Source organism: Bufo bufo, chromosome 7 (genome assembly GCF_905171765.1).
Source record: "Bufo bufo chromosome 7, aBufBuf1.1, whole genome shotgun sequence".
Lineage (NCBI taxonomy): Eukaryota > Metazoa > Chordata > Amphibia > Anura > Bufonidae > Bufo > Bufo bufo.
In genome coordinates, this window is record NC_053395.1 from 87527551 (window position 1) to 87553978 (window position 26428).

General features: G+C 47.0%; 1 protein-coding gene across 4 annotated transcripts in view; it reads left to right on the forward strand.

Annotated features, from left to right (window-relative positions):
* MYO1B (myosin IB) overlaps nt 1–26428 on the forward strand; it is a 325313-nt gene that overhangs the window by 33078 nt on the left and 265807 nt on the right. For 3 of the 4 annotated variants that reach the window (XM_040439420.1, XM_040439422.1, XM_040439424.1), the window contains exon 2: nt 12705–12845. In XM_040439420.1, coding sequence (XP_040295354.1) covers nt 12711–12845 — 135 coding nt within the window. In that variant the 5' untranslated portion in view covers nt 12705–12710. Of the gene's footprint in view, nt 1–8482; nt 8611–12704; nt 12846–26428 lie in introns of those variants that run through there. The other variant, XM_040439421.1, reaches the window with a different exon arrangement.

Sequence of the window (26428 nt, forward strand, 5' to 3'; positions counted from 1 at the left end):
AGATTACGGCACTGTAACTGTGAGCACCTTACTTGGCTAATTTACGTATTTATAAAATCATTTTTTAAACTAAATATAACCACACAGCTATGGGACAGGTATATTGCGGACATGCTAGCGGAAATCTATCCGTGCATGTCCGCAGCTCTATAGGGTAAAAAAAGTGACAGAATCCCTTTAAACGCTGGAATATGCCTAAAGTTATTGCCAAGGATTGACCAATGTTTTCTCAAAATATCACATAGAATGTGTCAGCAGATAAGAACCATTTGGCCCATCTAGTCTGCCCAATATACTCAATACTATGGATAGCCCCGGCCCTATCTTATATGAAGGATGGCCTTATGCCTATCCCATGCATGCTTAAACTCCTTCACTGTATTTGCAGCTACCACTTCTGCAGGAAGTCTATTCCATGCATCCACTACTCTCTCAGTAAAGTAATACTTCCTGATATTACTTTTAAACCTTTGCCCCTCTAATTTAAAACGATGTCCTCTTGTAGCAGTTTTTCTTCTTTTAAATATTTTCTCCTCTTTTTTTTACCTTGTTGATTCCCTTTTATGTATTTAAAAGTTTCTATCATATCCCCTCTGTCTCGCCTTTCTTCCAAGCTATACATGTTCAGGTCCTTTAACCACCTCCGGACCGCCTAACGCAGGATCGCGTTCCGGAGGTGGCAGCGCTGCGCACAGTCACACATATATGCGTCATCTCGCGAGACGCGAGACTTCCTGTGAACGCGCGCGCGCTCACAGGAACGGAAGGTAAGAGAGTTGATCTCCAGCCTGCCAGCGGCGATCGTTCGCTGGCAGGCTGGAGATGTGTTTTTTTTAACCCCTAACAGGTATATTAGACGCTGTTTTGATAACAGCGTCTAATATACCTGCTACCTGGTCCTCTGGTGGTCCCCTTTGTTTGGATCGACCACCAGAGGACACAGGTAGCTCAGTAAAGTAGCACCAAGCACCACTACACTACACTTCACCCCCCCCCCCCCGTCACTTATTAGCCCCTGATCACCCCTGATCACCCCATATAGACTCCCTGATCACCCCCCTGTCATTGATTACCCCCCTGTCATTGATCAACCCCCTGTAAAGATCCATTCAGACGTCCGCATGATTTTTACGGATCCACTGATAGATGGATCGGATCCGCAAAACGCATCCGGACGTCTGAATGAAGCCTTACAGGGGCATGATCAATGACTGTGGTGATCACCCCATATAGACTCCCTGATCACCCCCCCTGTCATTGATTACCCCCCGTAAAGCTCCATTCAGATGTCCGCATGATTTTTACGGATGCACTGATAGATGGATCGGATCCGCAAAACGCATACGGACGTCTGAATGAAGCCTTACACGGGCGTGATCAATGACTGTGGTTATCACCCCATATAGACTCCCTGATCACCCCCCTGTCATTGATCACCCCCCTGTCATTGATCACCCCCCTGTCATTGATCACCCCCCTGTCATTGATCACCCCCCTGTCATTGATCACCCCCCTGTCATTGATCACCCCCCTGTCATTGATCACCCCCCTGTCATTGATCACCCCCCTGTCATTGATCACCCCTCTGTAAGGCTCCATTCAGACATTTTTTTGGCCCAAGTTAGTGGAATTTTTTTTTTTTTTTCTTACAAAGTCTCATATTCCACTAACTTGTGTCAAAAAATAAAATCTCACATGAACTCACCATACCCCTCACGGAAACCAAATGCGTAAAATTTTTTAGACATTTATATTCCAGACTTCTTCTCACGCTTTAGGGCCCCTAGAATGCCAGGGCAGTATAAATACCCCACATGTGACCCCATTTCGGAAAGAAGACACCCCCAGGTATTCCGTGAGGGGCATATTGAGTCCATGAAAGATTGAAATTTTTGTCCCAAGTTAGCGGAAAGGGAGACTTTGTGAGAAAAAAATTAAAAATATCAATTTCCGCTAACTTGTGCCAAAAAAAAAAAAATTTCTATGAACTCGCCATGCCCCTCATTGAATACCTTGGGGTGTCTTCTTTCCAAAATGGGGTCACATGTGGGGTATTTATACTGCCCTGGCATTCTAGGGGCCCCAAAGCGTGAGAAGAAGTCTGGTATCCAAATGTCTAAAAATGCCCTCCTAAAAGGAATTTGGGCACCTTTGCGCATCTAGGCTGCAAAAAAGTGTCACACATCTGGTATCGCCGTACTCAGGAGAAGTTGGGGAATGTGTTTTGGGGTGTCATTTTACATATACCCATGCTGGGTGAGAGAAATATCTTGGTCAAATGCCAACTTTGTATAAAAAAATGGGAAAAGTTGTCTTTTGCCAAGATATTTCACTCACCCAGCAAGGGTATATGTAAAATGACACCCCAAAACACATTCCCCAACTTCTCCCGAGTACGGAGATACCAGATGTGTGACACTTTTTTGCAGCCTAGGTGGGCAAAGGGGCCCACATTCCAAAGAGCACCTTTAGGATTTCACAGGTCATTTACATTTACACATTAGGGCCCCTGGAAAATGCCAGGGCAGTATAACTACCCCACAAGTGACCCCATTTTGGAAAGAAGACACCCCAAGGTATTCCGTGAGGGGCATGGCGAGTTCCTAGAATTTTTTATTTTTTGTCACAAGTTAGTGGAAAATGCAGATTTTTTTTTTTTTTTTTTTTTCATACAAAGTCTCATATTCCACTAACTTGTGACAAAAAATAAAAACTTCCATGAACTCACTATGCCCATCAGCGAATACCTTGGGGTCTCTTCTTTCCAAAATGGGGTCACTTGTGGGGTAGTTATACTGCCCTGGCATTCTAGGGGCCCAAATGTGTGGTAAGGAGTTTGAAATCAAATTCTGTAAAAAATGACCTGTGAAATCCGAAAGGTGCTCTTTGGAATATGGGCCCCTTTGCCCACCTAGGCTGCAAAAAAGTGTCACACATCTGGTATCTCCGTACTCAGGAGAAGTTGAGGAATGTGTTTTGGGGTGTCATTTTACATATACCCATGCTGGGTGAGAGAAATATCTTGGCAAAAGACAACTTTTCCCATTTTTTTATACAAAGTTGGCATTTGACCAAGATATTTATCTCACCCAGCATGGGTATATGTAAAGACACCCCAAAACACATTCCTCAACTTCTCCTGAATACAGAGATACCAGATGTGTGACACTTTTTTGCAGCCTAGGTGGGCAAAGGGGCCCATATTCCAAAGAGCACCTTTTGGATTTCACAGGTCATTTTTTACAGAATTTGATTTCAAACTCCTTACCACACATTTGGGCCCCTAGAATGCCAGGGCAGTATAACTACCCCACAAGTGACCCCATTTTGGAAAGAAGAGACCCCAAGGTATTTCGTGATGGGCATAGTGAGTTCATAGAAGTTTTTATTTTTTGTCACAAGTTAGTGGAATATGAGACTTTGTAAGAAAAGAAAAAAAAATAAAAAAAAAATCATCATTTTCCGCTAACTTGTGACAAAAAATAAAAAGTTCTATGAACTCACTATGCCCATCAGCGAATACCTTAGGGTGTGTACTTTCCGAAATGGGGTCATTTGTGGGGTGTTTGTACTGTCTGGCCATTGTAGAACCTCAGGAAACATGACAGGTGCTCAGAAAGTCAGAGCTGCTTCAAAAAGCGGAAATTCACATTTTTGTACCATAGTTTGTAAACGCTATAACTTTTACCCAAACCATTTTTTTTTTTACCCAAACATTTTTTTTTTTATCAAAGACATGTAGAACAATAAATTTAGAGCAAAATTTCTATATGGATCTCGTTTTTTTTGCTAAATTTTACAACTGAAAGTGAAAAATGTCATTTTTTTTTGCAAAAAAATCGTTAAATTTTGATTAATAACAAAAAAAGTAAAAATGTCAGCAGCAATGAAATACCACCAAATGAAAGCTCTATTAGTGAGAAGAAAAGGAGGTAAAATTCATTTGGGTGGTAAGTTGCATGACCGAGCAATAAACGGTGAAAGTAGTGTAGGTCAGAAGTGTAAAAAGTGGCCTGGTCTTTAAGGGTGTTTAAGCACTGGGGGCTGAGGTGGTTAATCTTCCCTGGTAAGTTTTGAAAAAAAAATTTTTATCCTGCAATCCAGTACTCATTAGTGTTGAGCGCAAATATTCGAATTGCGAATATCGCCACTTTGAGAATATTTAGAATATAGTGCTATATATTTGTTTTTTGAATATTCGTAATTTTTTCCATCTGAGCACATGATTTCCCCCTGCTTTTTGCTTGTGGGCCAATGAGTCATTGGCCCACAAGCAACTTAAGCAGGGAAGAATCATGCCTTCAGATGGAAAAAATGACGAATATTCTAAAAACTAATATATAGCAGTATATTCTATAGTGCTATATATTTGTTTTTGCCCCACGCCTGTATTGATCGCGTAATATTCGCATATTACGCCATCATTACCTTGCCGATTTCAAGCAAAAAAAATAACGCAGAATATAACGAATATTCGAATTTGCGAATATTCTACAAAATATTTGTGAAATATCACTAATTCGAATTTGACCCCTGCCGCTCATCACTAGTACTCATTGATGTATAATGCAAGATAAAAGGAATGCGGTTAACATCAGATTTTTATTTTTTGTTTTGTTTTTAGTTTTCTCACTTCTTAAAAGGGATTCCCTAGATGGAGAACTAACTCTTTGGATATTTAATCCCACTAGTCTCTTAGGGTAACCCCTTTTGACAAATTTAGATTCCATGGTGGATAATCTCCTCCAAAATGGCTTCATTTTTCACAATCCTTTTTTACCCTGATCATCTGGGTAAAAGGCAAAGATTTCAACATTTGCTTCGGTTTGATAGGAATCATCCGAAGACATGTGTTCTTATCTGTTGTTTTCACATACAAATCAGTGTTCAGTCCTTCACCAGCTGGATCTTCACTGGATCTCTTGGTCTGAAGAGACCAGTGTGAATTTAACATCAGGGCCTATATTATTGAGAAAAGTTCCAAAATCCTCTAATCCTAATTGAGTCCCTGTCCATAAGAGTAAGATATCTATGTATCACCACCACCCCACTACATCTCTGAAGTGGTGGCCCACATACAGTGCTGCCCATAATTATTCATACCCCTGGCAAATTTTGACTTAAAGTTACTTTTATTCAGCCAGCAAGTAATTTTTTGACGGGAAATTACATGGGTGTCTCCCAAAAGATAATAAGACTATGTACAAGAGGCATTATTGTGGAAAAAAAAAAAACATTTCTCAGCTTTTATTTACATTTGAGCAAAAAATACAAGATGTTCCGCACTGTGGAAAATCTCAGAGGACGTGGTCAGAATCCAAAAGTGACACCTGTGCTGGCCAGAAGGATAGTTAGAGAGGTGAAAAAGAATCCAAGGATCACCAAGAAGGCCTTCCTGATGAATCTGGGATCTGCTGGTGGCAATGTCTCAAGGCAGACAATCCAACGGACTCTGCACACTGCTGGGTTCCACGGATGCAGACCAAGGAGGACGCCACTTCTTCAGATAAGGCACACAAAAGCTCGCTTGGCCTTTGCAAAAGCTCATCTGGACAAAGACTTCTGGTCTTCTGTGTTATGGTCAGATGAAACAAAAATTGAATTCTTTGGTCACAATGATGTTTCCTTTATTTGGCGTAAAAAAGGAGAAGCCTTCAACCTAAAGAGCACCATCCCCACTGTCAAACATGATGGTGGGAACCTAATTCTTTGGGGTGTTTTTCAGCCAATGGACCAGGGAACTTAATCACAGTAAACGGCACCATGAAAAAAGAGCAATACATGAGGATTCTCAACGACAACATCAGGCAGTCTGCAGAGAAACTTGGCCTTGGGCACCAGTGGACATTTCAGCATGACAATGACCCAAAACACACAGCAAAAGTGGTGAAGAAATGGTTAGCAGACAACAACATTAACGTTTTGGAGTGGCCCAGCCAGAGTCCAGACTTGAATCCAATTTAGAATCTGTGGAGGGAGCTAAAGATCAGGTGATGGCAAGAAGACCCTCCAACCTGAAAGATTTGGAGCTCATTGCTAAAGATGAATGGGCAAAAATACCTGTGGAGATATGCAAAAAGCTGGTCTGCAATTATAGGAAGCGTTTGATTGCTGAGATGGCCAATAAAGGCTTTTCTATTGATTTGAGAAGGGTATGAATAATTTTGGACTGGACACTTTTTGCTCAAATGTAAATAACAGCTGAGAAATGTTTGTTTTTTTTCCACAATAATGCCCCTTGTACATCGTCTTATTATCTTTTGTGAGACACCTATGTCATTTCCCGTCAAAAAATTACTTGCTGGTTGAATAAATAACTAAGTCAAATTTGCCAGGGGTATGAATAATTATCGGCAGCACTGTAGATGTATCTCTCCTCGGGGTATGACATAAAAATATTTGCATAATTTGGCGCTACGTTCGAACCCATTGCGGTTCTATGTAGCGGAATATAGAAAGTCCTGAAACAAAAAATAGTTACAGGTGAGAATTGTTTCTAACAATGAAATCAAAAATTTCTGAGATTCTGGTGAATATGTGGTGGTAATTGGACAATTCCTGACTGCTTCAATGCCTCTAGCGTGGGAAATCGAGGTGTACAAACTTACCACGTCAAAAGACGCATGGATAACATGTTCAGGAAGAGAGATGCCCCCTATTAAATTGAGAACATGTGTGGTATCCTATGTATGATCTCACAAAAGGCGACAAAATTCTATCGAGAAATATCGCTATTTGTGAGCACAGTGACACCACCCCCGAGACAATCGTATGACCCGGAGGGGCAGTAAGAGATTTATGTATTTTTGGCAATACATATAACACAGGTGTCCTAGGGCGATCCAGATAAAGAAATAAAGTTTCAATAATCCCTGAACGGCACTGCAGGAAGTTAGCATGGTGCTGCATGTGTCCAGGGGCTGGGGTCCCAAACAACAATAACGAAGAAAGGACCGGCATGCTGTTATGATGCTTGGTTTATTGTCACATGTAAATGGTGATGCGTTTCGGCACAATACTTGCCTTCATCAAACCGTGTGCATACAAAAATCTGCCCGCCAGCGAATATAACTAACACTATATAGTGAAGTCGGTATCACATGTTTCAATGCACAATGATTCATAATAGCAGCATAGTTCAATTCTTCTATAAAGAAAAACAAACGAGATTTAGGCCCCTTTCACACGGGCGAATATTCCGCACGGATGCGATGCGTGAGTTGAACGCATTGCACCCGCACTGAATCATGACCCATTCATTTCTATGGGGCTGTGCACACGAGCAGTGATTTTCACGCATCACTTGTGCGTTGCGTGAAAATCGCAGCATGTTCTATATTCTGCGTTTTTCAAGCAACGCAGGCCCCATAGAAGTGAATGGGGTTGCGTGAAAATCGCAAGCAAGTGCGGATGCGGTGCGCTTTTCACACACGGTTGCTAGGTGACGATCGGGATGGGGACCCGATCATTTATTATTTCCCCTTATAACATGGTTATAAGGGGAAATAATAGCATTCTGAATACAGAATGCTAAGTAAAATAGGGCTGGAGGGGTTAAAAAAAGATATATATATATATATATATATATTTTTAACTCTCCTTAATCCACTTGTTCGCGCAGCCGGCATCTCTTCTGTCTTTAACTGTGAGCAATAGGACCTTTGATGTCACTACGCTCATCACATGATCCATCACCATGGTGATGGATCATGTGATGGACCATATGATGAATGCAGTGACATCATCCAAGGTCCTATTGCTCACAGTTAAAGACAGAAGAGATGCCGGCTGCGCGAACAAGTGGATTAAGGAGAGTTAAAAATATAAATATATATATATATATATATCTTTTTTTAACCCCTCCAGCCCTATTTTACTTAGCATTCTGTATTCAGAATGCTATTATTTTCCCTTTATAATCTACAGAACACCGATCCCAAGCCTGAACTTCTGTGAAGAAGTTCGGGTACCAAACATGCACGATTTTTCTCACGCGATTGCAAAACGCATTACAATGTTTTGCACTCGCGTGGAAAAATCGCACATGTTCCCGCAACGCACCTGCACCTTTTCCCGCAACGCCCGTGTGAAACCAGCCTTACATTAAAACTTAGTTCACAGAAAACTATATAAATCATAGTCACGGTTTAGGGCAGAGATTCATGCTTATATACTAAATAGATCTATATATTTATACTAAACTATATACTAAAATTAGCTTTCCTGATGTTTGCACACCGCTGATGAGTCTTTTAGGGCTAGTTAATGATGTTATTCCCACTAAATACAGTAGACTATTATACAGATTACTTCTGTATTATGCAAGGAAAACCAGTCTTCTGAATTGGAAGACTTCCCAAAAAACAACATTGGATACACCCTCATCTTTTAACCCTGGGTGAACAGACCTTTTTTTTTTTTTTTTTTTTTTTTGTAAAAAAAAAAAAAAATGCTGTTCAAAGGTGGGCAAATCTACACAAAAGTTGAGCAACTATGCAAATATGTTTCAGAACTAACCTCTGAGCTTCTTTGTAAATGTCATGTATCATCGGTCACAATTCACTGCTTTCTGGTAGCTGCAGACAATCAAAATACTCGCCAACATGAACGGTAAGAAAAGTTTTTACATAGTAGTTCTTTTTATGCAGTTTTTAAAGACTCTCACTGAGCTTTCCAAAAGGTTTTTTTATATGTCGGAAAGACATCTCAAAGGTTTTGATTGGTGAGAGTCTGAGTGTCGAGACCCCACTGATCTCTAGAATGAGGAGAAAGAAGCGCTCACCTAGCACTCAGTCCTGGCTGCATGAGACTGAGTTGAGACTAGACTTTCTATTGAGCCTGTCTCCTGCAGTGAGAGAAGAGCACACATACTAGTGATTGTGGATTTGAACACTCGGGCCCCAGCCGATCAAAACCTTTTGATATGTCACTATAGCATATCAAAAGTTTTTGGGAAGCTCAGTGACCCATTCAGGGTCCATTCACACATCCGCAATTCCGCTCCGCATTTTGCGGAACGGAATTGCGGACCCATTAATCTCTATGCGGAACGCACATTGCCGGTTTCTGTGTTTTGCGGATCCGCAAAACACACACAGATGTGTAAATGGATCCTAACGGAATGTCATAAAAGGAGGTTCCCTTCAACTCTAGGAACGGGGTATTTGTCACTTTTCATAAACCTTAATCATTCTTGTTTTTTGGTTTAAACCCGATGAAGCCATGGTATGAATCAGTTGGTTAATTATATCTTATAAAGTCTTTAAAAAATGTTAAGCTAGGCTTATAGTCAAGTTAATAAGATATAAGTAGTGTATTTGTCAGCATTAAACAGTTTCTATATGTTATAAAAAATACAGTATTAAAATGGACTAAACTGTAATGTTCTACTGCGTCCTTTACAAAGTAAAATGTAAGATGCGGCATGAAAGGAGTATAACATAGCAGTGCATCAGATTGTTAAAAAGCAGGTACTACACTTATTAATCTTGTTAATGGAAGAGCCCGCACGATTTAGCCCCCTGACCTGAGGGTCATTGGCCTATTTTGTCTGTTTGCTCAGTGTAGGTGAGTGACCTGAAGGGCAGTTTTGCAGAGTAACCCTTCTCGTTTGAAATCATGGTGGGTATATAATATATAGTCTGAGGTAGATGATCCCTTTTCTGGTTGCCGCTCCTTAGATGTCAATTTGTCTATTGGAGTCAGGATCACTGGTATTTCTGATTTTCAGCATTAGGGCTCACTTACATGACTCTGGTTTGGTTCCCCATCAATGCCGCATTTTTTGCTGCTTCGGTCTGGACCCATTCACTTCAACGGGGCCGCAAAAGATGTGGACGGCACTCAGTCTGCTGTCCGCATCAGTTGCTCCTTTCCGTGGCCCCGCAAAAATTATTAGTCATGTCCTATTTTTGTCCGTTTGGTGGACAAGAATAGGCATTTCTATGAAGGGCTGTCCGTTCCGCAAATTGCGGAAGGCACACGGGCGGCATCCGTGTTTTGCAGATCCGCAATTTGCAGACCGCAAAACATGGCACTGTCTTGTGAACAAGCCCTTACTGTGGCATGGCAGCAGTCACAGGCTGATGGTGCAGCACTACTCCTGTGCTCGTCTACTGTACCTTGATCACTTTCACACTATATGTATTTAGAGCAGAATTTGTAAGCCAAAATTAAGAATGTAACAAACGTAGAATAAAACGTATAATAGAGATTTTTATGACTTCCATGTTTTGGACCTGCTCCTAGTTCTGCCTTACAAATACTGACCAAGACATGCAAATGTGAACAATGTCTTGCTTTTTTGTACATGATTATTTGCCTCCATTGCCAGAAATCATGTACAAATGAGGGAACGGGTTAATGACTTGAAGCAGAGACCTCAAAACATTCAAGAATTAATAAAACAAGAGTCTTGGACAAGTGAATAACTTTCCTTTTTATATAGTGAATACCTTTTTCTTTGCATAAGCCAGAGACCCTCTAATTATAGACCTGTATTTTTTTACAACCCATGCATTTTATTTTTTATAACAAGATTGTTTTCTTAAGAATTCAAAAGACGTGCCGTAGTTAAAAAAAAAATATATATAAATATATATACACTGCTCAAAAAAATAAAGGGAACACTTAAACAACACAATGTAACTCCAAGTCAATCACACTTCTGTGAAATCAAACTGTCCATTTAGGAAGCAACACTGAGTGACAATCAATTTCACATGCTGTTGTGCAAATGGGATAGACAACAGGTGGAAATTATAGGCAATTAGAAAGACACCCCCAATAAAGGAGTGGTTCTGCAGGTGGTCACCACAGACCACTTCTCAGTTCCTATGCTTCCTGGCTGATGTTTTGGTCACTTTTGAATGCTGGCGGTGCTTTCACTCTAGTGGTAGCATGAGACAGAGTCTACAACCCACACAAGTGGCTCAGGTAGTGCAGCTTATCCAGGATGGCACATCAATGCGAGCTGTGGCAAGAAGGTTTGCTGTGTCTGTCAGCGTAGTGTCCAGAGCATGGAGGCGCTACCAGGAGACAGGCCAGTACATCAGGAGATGTGGAGGAGGCCGTAGGAGGGCAACAACCCAGCAGCAGGACCACTACCTCCACCTTTGTGCAAGGAGGAACAGGAGGAGCACTGCCAGAACCCTGCAAAATGACCTCCAGCAGGCCACAAATGTGCATGTGTCTGCTCAAACGGTCAGAAACAGACTCCATGAGGGTGATATGAGGGCCTGACGTCCAAAGGTGGGGGTTGTGCTTACAGCCCAACACCGTGCAGGACGTTTGGCATTTGCCAGAGAACACCATGATTGGCAAATTCGCCACTGGCGCCCTGTGCTCTTCACAGATGAAAGCAGGTTCACACTGAGCACATGTAACAGATGTGACAGTCTGGAGAACGTTCTGCTGCCTGCAACATCCTCCAGCATGACCGGTTTGGCATTGGGTCAGTAATGGTGTGGGGTGGCATTTCTTTGGAATGTGCTCGCCAGAGGTAGCCTTCCTGCCATTAGGTACCGAGATTAGATCCTCAGACCCCTTGTGAGACTATATGCTGGTGCGGTTGGCCCTGGGTTCCTCCTAATGCAAGACAATGCTAGACCTCATGTGGCTGGAGTGTGTCAGCAGTTCCTGCAAGACGAAGGCATTGATGCTATGGACTGGCCCGCCCGTTCCCCAGACCTGAATCCAATTGAGCACATCTGGGACATCATGTCTCGCTCTATCCACCAACGTCACGTTGCACCACAGACTGTCCAGGAGTTGGCAGATGCTTTAGTCCAGGTCTGGGAGGAGATCCCTCAGGAGACCGTCCGCCACCTCATCAGGAGCATGCACAGGTGTTTTAGGGAGGTTATACAGGCACGTGGAGGCCACACACACACTACTGAGCCTCATTTTGACTTGTTTTAAGGACATTACATCAAAGTTGGATCAGCCTGTAGTGTGTTTTTCCACTTTAATTTCGAGTGTGACTCCAAATCCAGACCTCCATGGGTTGAAAAATGTTATTTCCATTTTTTTATTTTTGTGTGATTTTGTTGTCGGCACATTCAACAATGTAAAGAACAAAGTATTTCAGAAGAATATTTAATTAATTCAGATCTAGGATGTGTTATTTCTGTGTTCCCTTTATTTTTTTGAGCAGTGTATATACAAATCTTGATGGTAGATGGAAGGCAGCCTTTGTCATAGTCATTTATGATATTCTATTCCGTTTTTTTATGAGATCTATTTTTGGCAATACAGCTATTATTGAAAGGGGGGGGGGGGGGGGGGAGAGAGACACTAAGCTAAATGCACCAGAACTCCAATTAATGAATTTGCACCAAAACGTGGATTTTATGCAAGGAGCATGGCTTATTAGGAAAACCAGCACTAAATTTATCATCCAGCATGAACCACTTCACTTTCTAAATATAAGACCAGTTTATACTTAACCGTGATAGTTCTGCTGGACACATCATTACAGTGGAACTGTTGCATGTGGCCACTGTCACACCTGTCAACCCTTTTCTATTCCTGACATTGGATCAACTAACAGAAGAAATCCAAATCAATATAACTGACCAATGTCTGTTCACTTTGACCATTTGAATGTAACGACAATAACATGAAGTCAAACTGTTTAAGTGTAAGTGTGTAATTGTACTTTAAAAAAAAAAAAATATATATTTTTATTTTTTTGTTTCTTCTAGGGCACCATGGCCAAAATGGAGGGTAAGACGTCACTGCTGGACAACATGATTGGTGTGGGGGACATGGTTCTTTTAGAACCACTTGATGAAGAATCCTTTATCAATAACCTAAAAAAGCGTTTTGATCACAGTGAAATTTATGTAAGTACATGACTGTTTTTATTATCCTGTGGATAGGGCCTAACGTTTAACATCTGAAATACTCCTTTATTTTATTAAAAGGTTTAATGACCTGGATGCAACCATCTGGAAAGGGGCATCAGGAGATTTTTTAAAGTTATTACCTGTTACGATCCTCTCTTCAGGAGAGGGTGAAACCGCTGTTTAGAAGAACTCCCCCCTCCCCCCAAAAAAAACGAGACCAAGCTCTGTGTTAAGGGTAAATCAGAATCACCTTTACTGAGGGCTACCCGCCCGTATTTATGCAGGTCCCCATCTGGTGGACACTCCCCTAGGGGACCAGATGGAAGACTGTGACACAGGACAGATATGCAGCAATTCAGGATACACAGACACAATACATCCCCACAATGCATCATGGTTTCCTCCTCTCTGCCCTGGAGACAACCAAGAAGCAATTCAATTATCTCTCAGGACAAAGGGAAATCGCCAATACACAAGTGGGGACAACAGGACAGAAATCACCATTTAAACATACAATGCCACAACCATTACAGTAAACACAGACATTTAACATATCCCCAGATAGCTCAAGTCTGAGTGCATATTAGGTGAATGGCACTAAGACTACACGAATACAATAAAATCAACATGGAGCCAAAGTCTTTAATTTCACGAACCGGCTCCATGGCATAGCTATCTGGGTACCCTCACATAACATACAATACAATTCCAAAGACAGATTGTTCGGTCACACGACTCCCTCCTTGTGGGACACTCCGGTAGACCGGCTTGACCCTTTTCGGGTCAACTTGGGGATAACCGGAACTAAGAAGCCGGAGTGAGGTCTGTTGGTCGGGACAACCCATCGGCATTGCCGTTGTACTTACTGGGTCTGTAACTGATGGTAAAGTTGTATGGTTGCAGGGCTAAGCTCCAGCGTAGCAACCTGCCATTATCCCTAGAGACCCGGTTAAGCCAGACCAATGGGTTGTGGTCAGTTACAAGGGAAAATTCCTGCCCGTACAGATAGGGACTCAACTTCTTTAGGGCCCAGACCAGGGCCAAGCATTCTTTCTCCACTGCCGCATAGCTCACTTCCCGAGGTAGTAACTTTCTACTGAGGTATGCGACAGGGTGCTCTCCTCCATCCTCCCCGACTTGGCTCAGCACAGCCTCCAGTCCATACATGGAAGCATCTGTATGAACAAGAAAGCGTTTGTTAGGGACTGGGGCAGCCAAGACAGGAGCATTCACAAGAGCTTGCTTTAGTGCCTGAAATGCGGCTTCACACGCCGGAGACCACAGGACCTGCTTGGGAAGATTCTTTTTAGTCAGGTCAGTCAGTGGCTTAGCGATAGCACTGTAGTCAGGGACAAAGCGTCGGTAGTACCCTGCTGTCCCCAAGAAGGCTAACACCTGAGTCTTAGTGGTAGGTGTGGGCCAGTTAGCCACTGCCTCTACCTTGGCTGGCTCCGGTCTCTGGTTCCCACACCCCACTCTGTGACCCAGGTATTGAACTTCTGCCATACCTAGATGGCACTTCTCTGGCTTCAATGTCAGACCAGCGGCCCGAATTTTATCCAGCACCGCCCCTACATGGACCAGGTGTTCCTCCCAGGACTCACTGTAGATCGCAATGTCGTCCAGGTATGCACATGCAAATTCCTGGAAGCCATCGAGGAGTCTATCCACCATACGCTGGAAGGTAGCCGGGGCATTTTTCATCCCGAATGGCATGACCTTAAACTGGTACAGGCCAAACGGGGTGACAAATGCCAACTTGGGGATAGCATCCTCGGCCAGGGGAATCTGCCAATAGCCTTTACACAGGTCTATGGTGGTGAGATAACGTCCCCTGGCAATACGGTCTAATAATTCGTCTACCCGGGGCATCGGGTAGGTGTCAGTGGTGGTCTGCTCGTTGAGTTGCCTGTAGTCCACACAAAACCGGGTCGTACCATCTTTCTTGGGCACCAGGACTACCGGCGAGGCCCACAGGCTATCGGAGTGTTCGATGACCCCAAGCTGGGTCATCTCCTGTATCTCCTTCCGCATTCCTTCTCGGACTGCTTCAGGGATACGGTAGGGGGGCTGTCGTAAGGGGTTCTGTCCGGGGGTCTCTACCTTATGTACAGCTAGGGTAGTGTAACCGGGTTCTTGGGAGAACGTCGCCTGCTTTTCCCACAGAAGCTGTCTGGCCTGTACCTTCTCTGTGGGGTTTAACCTGTCCCCTAGCTGTACTAGGGCAGTAAGATCAGTCTGGGGGTCCTTTTCTAACAAGTCTGGTAGGGGTAAATTCTCTGGGTCATCTGCAGCAGGGGCACACACTGCAGCGACATCCTCCGGTCTCTCCTAATACTCCTTGAGCATGTTCACATTAAAAAATCGCTGGATCCTTTCATCTGCACAGCTGGCTATAACGTAGGTAGTATCACATACCTGAGCTAACACTTTATACGGGCCCTGCCAAGATACTTGCATCTTATCTGTCTTCACAGGTTTGAGCACCAAAACTTTTTGTCCAACCTGGAAGACACGCTGCCGGGCACCCCGATCGTACCACCTCTTCTGTCTCCCCTGGGCCGCCTGGAGATAGTCTCTCCATGCGGACCCGGAGTCCCAGGACATATGGCACTATGGGGGTTCCCTCCTGATCTGTCTCTCCCTCCCAGTGTCCTCTAATGAGATCGAGGGGTCCACGGACCCTTCTCCCATAGAGTAACTCAAATGGAGAGAACCCAGTAGATTCCTGGGGCACCTCTCTGTATGAAAATAACAGATGAGGCAGGAATCTCTCCCAGTCTCTGCAAGCGTCAGTAAAGGTCCTCAGCATCTGCTTGAGGGTGCCGTTAAAACGCTCGCAGAGACCGTTAGTCTGTGGGTTATAAGGTGAGCTAAGTAGCGGTTTGATGCCGCACACCTTCCACAGCTGCTGGGTGAGCACAGCGGTAAATTGGGTCCCCTGGTCGGAGAGACTCTCCTTAGGGAACCCCAGTCTGGTAAAATTCTTAACCAGGGCATCAGCAACCGTCTCTGCCTCTGTTAGACAGCGCTACTGCCTCTGGATAACGCGTGGCATAGTCTACCACGGTAAGACTATATCTCTTACCGGATGAACTAGCCCTGGCCAGTTGACCCACAGTGTCAACGGCTATGCGGGAAAAGGATTCCCCTATAATAGGCATAGACATAAGCCTAGCTTTTGGGTGGTCCCCCCGCTTTCCTACCCGTTGACATGTGTCACAAGTACTACAATACATCCGCACAGCCTGATTAAAATTCGGCCAAAAGAAATTCTGAGTGATCCTATGGGCTGTGCGGCGGGACCCTAGATGTCCAGCTAATGGCACATCATGCCCAATCCGCAGAATCTCCTGCCGGTATTTCGCAGGCACAACCAGTTGGCGATTCTGCGGAGGAGCCACACTTTTCTGGGAAGGTTTAGGGGTTCTATATAACCTGTTCCCCATCCACTCCTTCCTCCCTAGCATCTGCCTTAGCCCTATATTTCTGAAGGGTCGGAATCGCCCGGGTCTCCCTCCCAAACTCCTCTGGGGTATCCCAACCTATGGCGGCCTGGTCTAGGGTACAAGTCGGGGAAGAAGGTCTTACCTGGGTCTCGGCAGCAGGTGGGCCGCTTCCGGCAGCACGAGTCTGGGCACGGGTAGTCACAAGGTTAACTTCTGTGGGACCCATCGGAGCGTAGGCAGAAACAAGGGGGGCCAAGTCATTCCCAAGGAGGACATCAGCGGGTAAATCCTTCATGACTCCCACATCAACGTGTCTAGCCCCCACTCCCCAATCCAAGTGTACCCGGGCAACAGGCAGGCGGAACACAGTACCCCCTGCTACCCTTATGGCCAGTGTCTCCGGTGTGTTGCTGCTCAGACATCAAGTTCTTTTGGAGCAAAGTCATAGTGGCACCCGTATCTCGCAAACCGCTGACTTCTCTCCCATTCAGCTTAACTGTTTGTCGGTGCTGCTGTCGATTGTCCTGGTGGGCAGGTTGAATGGGGTCTGCCTCGTGTAGGATGCCCCAAAATTCCTCCTGCTCAATACAGTGAGCAGCAGGCTGAGGGCTGCGTTGGTTTCTGCCGGCTGGTCTTCTCCACAACTGTGCCTGGTTAGCGGTGTTCAGCGGGCACTCCGATCTCTGGTGCCCCAGCTGCTTACACCCAAAGCACCGGATAGGTTGCAAATAATCCCGGGAACCGGGATTGCTGAGGATAATTATTTGCTGCAGGCAGAGCTGGAGTGCGGTGTGCCGGAGCTTGGTAGGCGGTAGTGGCTGTGGGTGCTGCTGGTCTGTACTCCATTCTGGCAGGGGCTCTAGACCTAGTATTGTCCAGTTTACGGGCATCTGTATAATCGCCTGCCAGGCGAGCAGCTTCTGGCAGGGTTGAGGGTTTGTGGTCCTGGACCCATTCTCTGACTCCTGCAGGCAACTTGTCAAAGCAGTGTTCCAGCAAGAACACCTGTAATATCTCCTCCCCAGATACGGCTTGGCACCCTGCCATCCAGTGGGCTGCTGTGCAGTAAACCCGGCATGCCCACTCCACATAGGAGTCACCTGCTTGCTTGGGGGTTTCCCTGAACCTCCGCCGGTATACCTCTGGGGTCACCGCATACCTGGCCAAAAGGGCATCCTTCACTGCCCGGTAACTAGAGTTGTTGCGATACCAAATTTTTGATTCGGTTTCGATACCATGAAAAAGTATTGCGATACTCGATACCATTCGATACCACGCGAAAAAAATAAACAAAAAAAGCCACGTGCATTCCTCATTTTTAAAAATGGCGAATCGCGCAGTTTTTATTTTATTTTTTCTGTTCCGGCATTCACCACCTAGATTTTTTTTTTATATTTTAATAGTTTGGACTTTTCTGACGTGGCGATGTAATATGTTTATTTATATATTTTATATGTGAAATTGGGAAAAGGGGGGTGATTTATACTTCATATTTTAGTGTTTTTTTTTTTTTCACTTTTTATTTAATAACTATTTCCCCCCTTAGGGGCTAGAACCTGGGATCTTTCATCCCTTTTCCTATTCACCCTGATAGATCTCTATCAGGGTGAATAGGACTCCACACTGTCCCTGCTGCTCTGTGCTTTGTGCACACAGCATCAGGGATGTTACCATGGCAACCAGGGCTTCCTGGCTGCCATGGTAACCGATCGGAGCCCCAGGCTTACACAGCTGGGGCTCCGATCAGAAGCTGCCACTGCACCACCAATGAGGGGGAGTGGAGAGGTCCCTGTGGCCACTGCCACCAATGATTTTAATACTGGAGGGTTGAGAGGGGCCGGCGCACTGTGCCACCAATGATTTTAATGGGATGGGGGGATTGAGGGGCGGGGGCACACTGCACCACCAATGATTTTACCCCTTTATACAGGAGGCGGGTACTAGCAGATCAGCGGCAGTTAACTGCCGCTGATCGCAGCTCCCTGTCAGGGGCAGGGTGCCGGCAATGCGATTCTGCTGCCGGCACCCGCCTCCTGTATGTGTTAAAGACTGACTACTGTATATGAGTCCAGACTTTCACTATTAGGCCACACAGAGCGGCGCCCAGCGATGTCTCAGCACTCACCATTAGTCCTGGGCGCCGCTCCGTTCGCCCGCAGTGCCCCATTACTGTCTCCTCTCCTGCTCCACATGCTGCTGATTACTATCGGAGCGATGGGAGGAGACATCAGCTTCACTAGTGGGCGTTCCTTCTCCCTGGCTGTAGCGCTGTCCAATCGCAGCGCAGGGAAAAGGAACGCCCACTAGTGAAGCTGCTGTCTCCTCCCATCGCTCCGATAGTAATCCTATCATTGGTGGCGCAGTGCGCCCGCCCCTCCTCCGCCCCTCTCTTCTCATTGCCGCCCCTCCTCCACCCCCTCTCTTCTCATTGCCGCCCCTCCTCCGCCCCTCTCTTCTCATTGCCGCCCCTCCTCCGCCCCTCTCTTCTCATTGGTGGCAGCGGCAGCAGCACAGGGGGAGGGAGGACAGCTTCCTTCTCCCCGTGCTGCTGAGAGAGAACATGAGCGCGCCGATAGCAGCGCGCTCATGTTCAGAGATACTAGACTGCGCAGAAGCGCAGCCCAGTATCGAAAAAACGGAAATCCCGGTATCATATCGATACCGGGACAAAAGTATCGATTGGGTATCGAAATTTCGATACCCGCAACAACCCTACCGGTAACTAGTAATTTCCTCTTCTGGGATGGCACGAAAGGCTTCACTGGCCCGGCCGGATAGTTTCCCAGAGAGGATGGTGACCCATTCGTCCGTGGGCACCCTGTGCAAGGCACACTGCCTTTCAAAATCAGCCAGGAACCCATCAATCTCTCCCTCCGCTTCAATAAAAATGTTAAATGCAGCAAAGGGTTCCTCCGCTGCTGCAGCTCCTTCCTTGGAGTACCTGGTGTGCTGCTACTGCCGCTTGCACACGTTCCACAATGTCTGTTGTAGGGTTTGGGCCAAAATGTGCCAGCCTTATCTGGACTGCCCGGTTGAATTGTATTTCCTCAGGTGTTGAGACCAGGATGCTGGGTACATTAGCGCTCTCCATTCCTTGCGCTGCATCCATTTCCACTAGTTGAGCAATAATCTCCCTTTTCTTGAGATTATCTGTTGGCCGTCCTCGGCGTTGTAATATATTTTTTAAGGGTAATCCGATTTAGTTCCTCATATATTGCATTTGTAGCTGTCCTTCTGGGCGGTCGGACTCATCCCGTCGCTTGCCACCAATTGTTACGATCCTCTCGGCAGGAGAGGATGAAACCACCGTTTAGAAGAAATCTCCCGTTCCCCTCCCCCTCCCCCTCCCCCAAAAACGAGACCAAGCTCTGTATTGAGGGTAAATCAGAATCACCTTTACTGAGGGCTACCCGCCCATATTTATGCAGGTCCCCATCTGGTGGACACGCCCCTAGGGGACCAGATGGAAGACTGTGACACAGGACAGATATGCAGCAATTCAGGACACACAGACACAATACATCCCCACAATGCATCCTGGTTACATCCCCACAATGCATCCTGGTTTCCTCCTCTCTGCCCTGGAGACAACCGAGGAGCAATTCGATTATCTCTCAGGACAAAGGGAAATCGCCAATACACACGTGGGGACAATAGGACAGAAATCACCATTTAAACATACAATGCCACAACCATTACAGTAAACACAGACATTTAACATATCCCCAGATAGCTCAAGTCTGAGTGCATATTAGGTGAATGGCACTAAGACTACACGAATACAATAAAATCAACATGGAGCCAAAGTCTTTAATTTCACGAACCGGCTCCATGGCATAGCTATCTGGGTACCCTCACATAACATACAATACAATTCCAAAGACAGATTGTTCGGTCACATTACTAACTTTGGAACGGGTCACACTACCGCTTTTATAGCAGAATGTTGGCTTGGATCGTGTTCTTTCTACCTCCCATTCATTTCAGCGCTGAGGATAGTGGAGCAGCCGCTTATAGCTGCGGCCATGGTGAGAGGGTTGCCTTTAGGTGCTACAGTGGTATTGCTGTGGCTACCAGCTGGGGAAGGGAAGGGAGCTGCTGTGGCTACCAGCTGGGGAAGGGAAGGGAGCTGCTGTGGCTACCAGCTGGGGAAGGGAAGGGAGCTGCTGTGGCTACCAGCTGGGGAAGGGAAGGGAGCTGCTGTGGCTACCAGCTGGGGAAGGGAAGGGAGCTGCTGTGGCTACCAGCTGGGGAAGGAAAGGGAGCTGCTGTGGCTACCAGCTGGGGAAGGGAAGGGAGCTGCTGTGGCTACCAGCTGGGGAAGGGAAGGGAGCTGCTGTGGCTACCAGCTGGGGAAGGGAAGGGAAGGGTAGGGAGCTGCTGTGGCTACCAGCTGGGGAAGGGAAGGGAAGGGTAGGGAGCTGCTGTGGCTACCAGCTGGGGAAGGGAAGGGAAGGGTAGGGAGCTGCTGCGGCTACCAGCTGGGGAAGGGAAGGGAAGGGTAGGGAGCTGCTGTGGCTACCAGCTGGGGAAGGGAAGGGAAGGGTAGGGAGCTGCTGTGGCTACCAGCTGGGGAAGGGAAGGGAAGGGTAGGGAGGTGCTGTGGCTACCAGCTGGGGAAGGGAAGGGAAGGGTAGGGAGCTGCTGTGGCTACCAGCTGGGGAAGGGAAGGGAAGGGTAGGGAGCTGCTGTGGCTACCAGCTGGGGAAGGGAAGGGAAGGGTAGGGAGCTGCTGTGGCTACCAGCTGGGGAAGGGAAGGGAAGGGTAGGGAGCTGCTGTGGCTACCAGCTGGGGAAGGGAAGGGAAGGGTAGGGAGCTGCTGTGGCTACCAGCTGGGGAAGGGAAGGGAAGGGTAGGGAGCTGCTGTGGCTACCAGCTGGGGAAGGGAAGGGAAGGGTAGGGAGCTGCTGTGGCTACCAGCTGGGGAAGGGAAGGGAAGGGTAGGGAGCTGCTGTGGCTACCAGCTGGGGAAGGGAAGGGAAGGGTAGGGAGCTGCTGTGGCTACCAGCTGGGGAAGGGAAGGGAAGGGTAGGGAGCTGCTGTGGCTACCAGCTGGGGAAGGGAAGGGAAGGGTAGGGAGCTGCTGTGGCTACCAGCTGGGGAAGGGAAGGGAAGGGTAGGGAGCTGCTGTGGCTACCAGCTGGGGAAGGGAAGGGAAGGGTAGGGAGCTGCTGTGGCTACCAGCTGGGGAAGGGAAGGGAAGGGTAGGGAGCTGCTGTGGCTACCAGCTGGGGAAGGGAAGGGAAGGGTAGGGAGCTGCTGTGGCTACCAGCTGGGGAAGGGAAGGGAAGGGAAGGGTAGGGAGCTGCTGTGGCTACCAGCTGGGGAAGGGAAGGGAAGGGAAGGGTAGGGAGCTGCTGTGGCTACCAGCTGGGGAAGGGAAGGGAAGGGAAGGGTAGGGAGCTGCTGTGGCTACCAGCTGGGGAAGGGAAGGGAAGGGAAGGGTAGGGAGCTGCTGTGGCTACCAGCTGGGGAAGGGAAGGGAAGGGAAGGGTAGGGAGCTGCTGTGGCTACCAGCTGGGGAAGGGAAGGGAAGGGAAGGGTAGGGAGCTGCTGTGGCTACCAGCTGGGGAAGGGAAGGGAAGGGAAGGGTAGGGAGCTGCTGTGGCTACCAGCTGGGGAAGGGAAGGGAAGGGAAGGGTAGGGAGCTGCTGTGGCTACCAGCTGGGGAAGGGAAGGGAAGGGAAGGGTAGGGAGCTGCTGTGGCTACCAGCTGGGGAAGGGAAGGGAAGGGAAGGGTAGGGAGCTGCTGTGGCTACCAGCTGGGGAAGGGAAGGGAAGGGAAGGGTAGGGAGCTGCTGTGGCTACCAGCTGGGGAAGGGAAGGGAAGGGAAGGGTAGGGAGCTGCTGTGGCTACCAGCTGGGGAAGGGAAGGGAAGGGAAGGGTAGGGAGCTGCTGTGGCTACCAGCTGGGGAAGGGAAGGGAAGGGAAGGGTAGGGAGCTGCTGTGGCTACCAGCTGGGGAAGGGAAGGGAAGGGAAGGGTAGGGAGCTGCTGTGGCTACCAGCTGGGGAAGGGAAGGGAAGGGAAGGGTAGGGAGCTGCTGTGGCTACCAGCTGGGGAAGGGAAGGGAAGGGAAGGGTAGGGAGCTGCTGTGGCTACCAGCTGGGGAAGGGAAGGGAAGGGTAGGGAGCTGCTGTGGCTACCAGCTGGGGAAGGGAAGGGAAGGGAAGGGTAGGGAGCTGCTGTGGCTACCAGCTGGGGAAGGGAAGGGAAGGGAAGGGTAGGGAGCTGCTGTGGCTACCAGCTGGGGAAGGGAAGGGAAGGGAAGGGTAGGGAGCTGCTGTGGCTACCAGCTGGGGAAGGGAAGGGAAGGGAAGGGTAGGGAGCTGCTGTGGCTACCAGCTGGGGAAGGGAAGGGAAGGGTAGGGAGCTGCTGTGGCTACCAGCTGGGGAAGGGAAGGGAAGGGTAGGGAGCTGCTGTGGCTACCAGCTGGGGAAGGGAAGGGAAGGGTAGGGAGCTGCTGTGGCTACCAGCTGGGGAAGGGAAGGGAAGGGTAGGGAGCTGCTGTGGCTACCAGCTGGGGAAGGGAAGGGAAGGGTAGGGAGCTGCTGTGGCTACCAGCTGGGGAAGGGAAGGGAAGGGTAGGGAGCTGCTGTGGCTACCAGCTGGGGAAGGGAAGGGAAGGGTAGGGAGCTGCTGTGGCTACCAGCTGGGGAAGGGAAGGGAAGGGTAGGGAGCTGCTGTGGCTACCAGCTGGGGAAGGGAAGGGAAGGGTAGGGAGCTGCTGTGGCTACCAGCTGGGGAAGGGAAGGGAAGGGTAGGGAGCTGCTGTGGCTACCAGCTGGGGAAGGGAAGGGAAGGGTAGGGAGCTGCTGTGGCTACCAGCTGGGGAAGGGAAGGGAAGGGTAGGGAGCTGCTGTGGCTACCAGCTGGGGAAGGGAAGGGAAGGGTAGGGAGCTGCTGTGGCTACCAGCTGGGGAAGGGAAGGGAAGGGTAGGGAGCTGCTGTGGCTACCAGCTGGGGAAGGGAAGGGGCTGTTTATTTTTTGTCTCCAGAAGGGAGTACTTCTGTGACTGACTGACTGGGGAAAGAAGGTTACTGTACTCCCTGACCATTAGTTTTCCCCCTGGGAAAGTTGCAGCCACTTGAGTGCGGAGCACAGCCGGCTCTCAGCAGATTTACAAGCACAGCGCCATACATAGTACAGCAACTATACTTGGCATTGCAGCTCAGCCCCATTCACTTCTATAGGACTGAGCTGCAAAGGGGCTATGTGACTGATGAACGTGGCCTAGGAAGAGGTTGAGAGCCTCTCCTGAGGGTAGGTCATCAAGAGATGAGCGAATTTCATGTTATGAAACTCGTTCACACTTGTTTGGTGGTAAAAGCAGGATTGCGTTATGGATTCCGTTACCACGGACCATAACGCAATTCTATGACTGAATTAGAGGCATTCAGTTATTCATTCCATCATAATAGAAGTCTATGGCCAGCTTAACGGATCCGTCCTGTTTCCGTTTTGCGGAAGAGGACTCCCCTGCATAACTGAAACGGGACGGATCTGTTTTGCAGCCCATAGACTTCTATTATGACGGAATGAATAACTGCCTTTAAAGGCATTCCGTCATAGAATTGCGTTATGGTCCTTGGTAACGGAATCCATAACGCAATTCTGCTTTTACGACCAAAAGAAGCGTGAACGAATTTCAAAATATGAAATTCGCTCATCTCTAGTCATCAATATAATTTACTGGATAACCCCTTTAAAGATCTGTGCACCCGTTATTCTTCCTAGCAATCTGTGAATAAATTGACAACGGGTATTACTTTTTGCAGAAATATTCCTACACAGCCTGACACTGTCTAATCAGTGCTGATAGTATGAAGACTGCATAGGGACACATTGCTTTGACAAATGGAATGGAGGAACAGTACAACAGATTTTTTTTATTTTTTTATGGGGAATACGAGCAGTTACTCTAACAGATATGTCGGGAGAGGTGACCAGAACTATTTGAACTGGTTAAACACGGCTTCAGGTTTCATTTGTTCTTTCTAGATCTGATCATTTGTAGGGCTCATAACTTTGAATCTTATGCTTTTAAATATCAGATTACAAATAGGTAGTCGTTTACTAATTTTTGACTGCTGCTTGATTATTCATTGATGGATGTATAAATGAATGCGAGCAGTGCTGATGCTCATACATATAACTGTGATGTTACCAGGTTGTTTTCTTTTATACTGCTGACCAAATTAAGGATGTTGTGTGTTCCACAAGATGTACATGGTAAATGTATGTACAGTGGATATGTATATTATGCACATAGTATACAGCTGCAGCGTCTTGGCGTTTCATTGAAAAGGCATTAGGGGTAGCACAAGTGGATGAACATCTCAATGTGTCCGAGCGCACAACTCTGATATCCCTCCAGGAGGAAGCTCCCCAGTCAGCACATTTCTACCGAAAACCTGTATTTTATAGAAACCAGCAGAGGGAACCAAGAATGCTAAAGTTAGATATACTACATCTAATATGTATTTACAGCTGCATAACAGGATCTGCCCTATATAAATGGTAATTAACTGTTCTCACCACTTTACATAAATCAACAGCACAGGAAAATATAACAGGCTTTTTAATTGGTGATGATCGAAGCGAGCTTCGGATGCTACATCTGAAGTCGCTTTGTACAAAACTTTGGATTAATGCTGTACGGATATTCGTCTCTGTTTTAAAATGTATGGGCTTCAATGAGCTGAAGTTAGTAATTTGCAAAGTCGTGCGTGACTTTGTTGAATAACTTCAGTAATTGATTTTTTTTAAAGTGGAAAACTACTTTAAAACTTTAAAACCGAACTCCGCTTTGGTTCCGACTGGTCGGTCCCCTTTTTCACCCATTCAGCCCCTCTGATGCTGTCCCTTGCCCTGCACTGTATCACACAGGACAAGGGCTATTTGTTTGTATTTTTACACTGCTAGGCAGAGGCTTCCGCCTAACAGTGTTCTCTGTGATGTCAACGGCACTGATGGGTGGGCTTTAGCGCTGCCCTAGACTGTTTTACAGGCTAGTGCTGCACTAAAGCCCGCCCATTGGTGCCGATGACGTCACCAGGCTCACTGCTAGGCGGAAGCCTTCACCTAGCAGAGACCCGGTACATTACTGGATCTAATGAAAAAGCCCATGACCTGTGCGATTCGCTGCAGGGCAAGGGAGAGCATCGGAGCATGAAATGCTCGGATTCTCATATCAGAGGGGCTGCCTGGGTGAGGAAGGGGTTATGTCTGTGTTCAGCTCTGAACCTGGACCACCCCTGTAAGCCAGTAGATGACAAGTTTTAGTTCCAGGATTAGACATATCTTTACAATATGCAGTTTTTAAAGGTTCATTCACATGAACGTACAAATGGGTATGCAACTGTTCTGCAATTATGGGCAACGGGTGCGGACCCATTCGTTTCAAAGGGGCCGCAAAAGTTGGAGACAGCACACCTTGTGCTGTCCGCATCCTTTTTTCGTTTCGCGCCCCTGCAAAAAAATATAGAGCATGTACTATTTTTGTCTGCAATCGCGGACAGGAATAAACATTCTCTATATAGCGCCTCAATTTGCGGAGAGCAGTACACTTACTGTTGTGTGAATGGACCCTTACATAAATTAATGTGGTTGTCTGGGTACAGAGCTGAACCTGGACATATCCCTGTTTTCACCCAGTCAGCCCCCTGATATCCGCATAGGAGCATTTCATGCTCCGATGCTCTCCTTTGCCCTACACTGTATCGCACAGGGTATAGGCTTTTTCTGGAGATACGGTGACATTTTGGGCTTTCCATGGATAAAGCTAGGCTGAGGCTTCCGCCTAGCAGTGAACCCGGTGATGTCACCTGCACAAATGGGCGGGCTTTAGCGATGCCCCAGCCTATAAAAAGGCTAGGACAATGCTAAAGCCCGCCCATCACTGCTGTTGACGTCTTCGGCAACACTACTAAGTGGAGGCTTCCGCCTAGCGGTGTAAAAACAAATACCTAAAAAGCCCTTGACCTGTGCAATACAGCACAGGGCAAGGGAGAGCATCAGAGCATGAAATGCTCCAATGCTTATATCAGAGCGGCTGCCTGGGTGAAAATGGTGATATGTCCGGGTTCAGAGCTTTAATATGCACCCCTTTGTTTTGGAAAAAAGGAA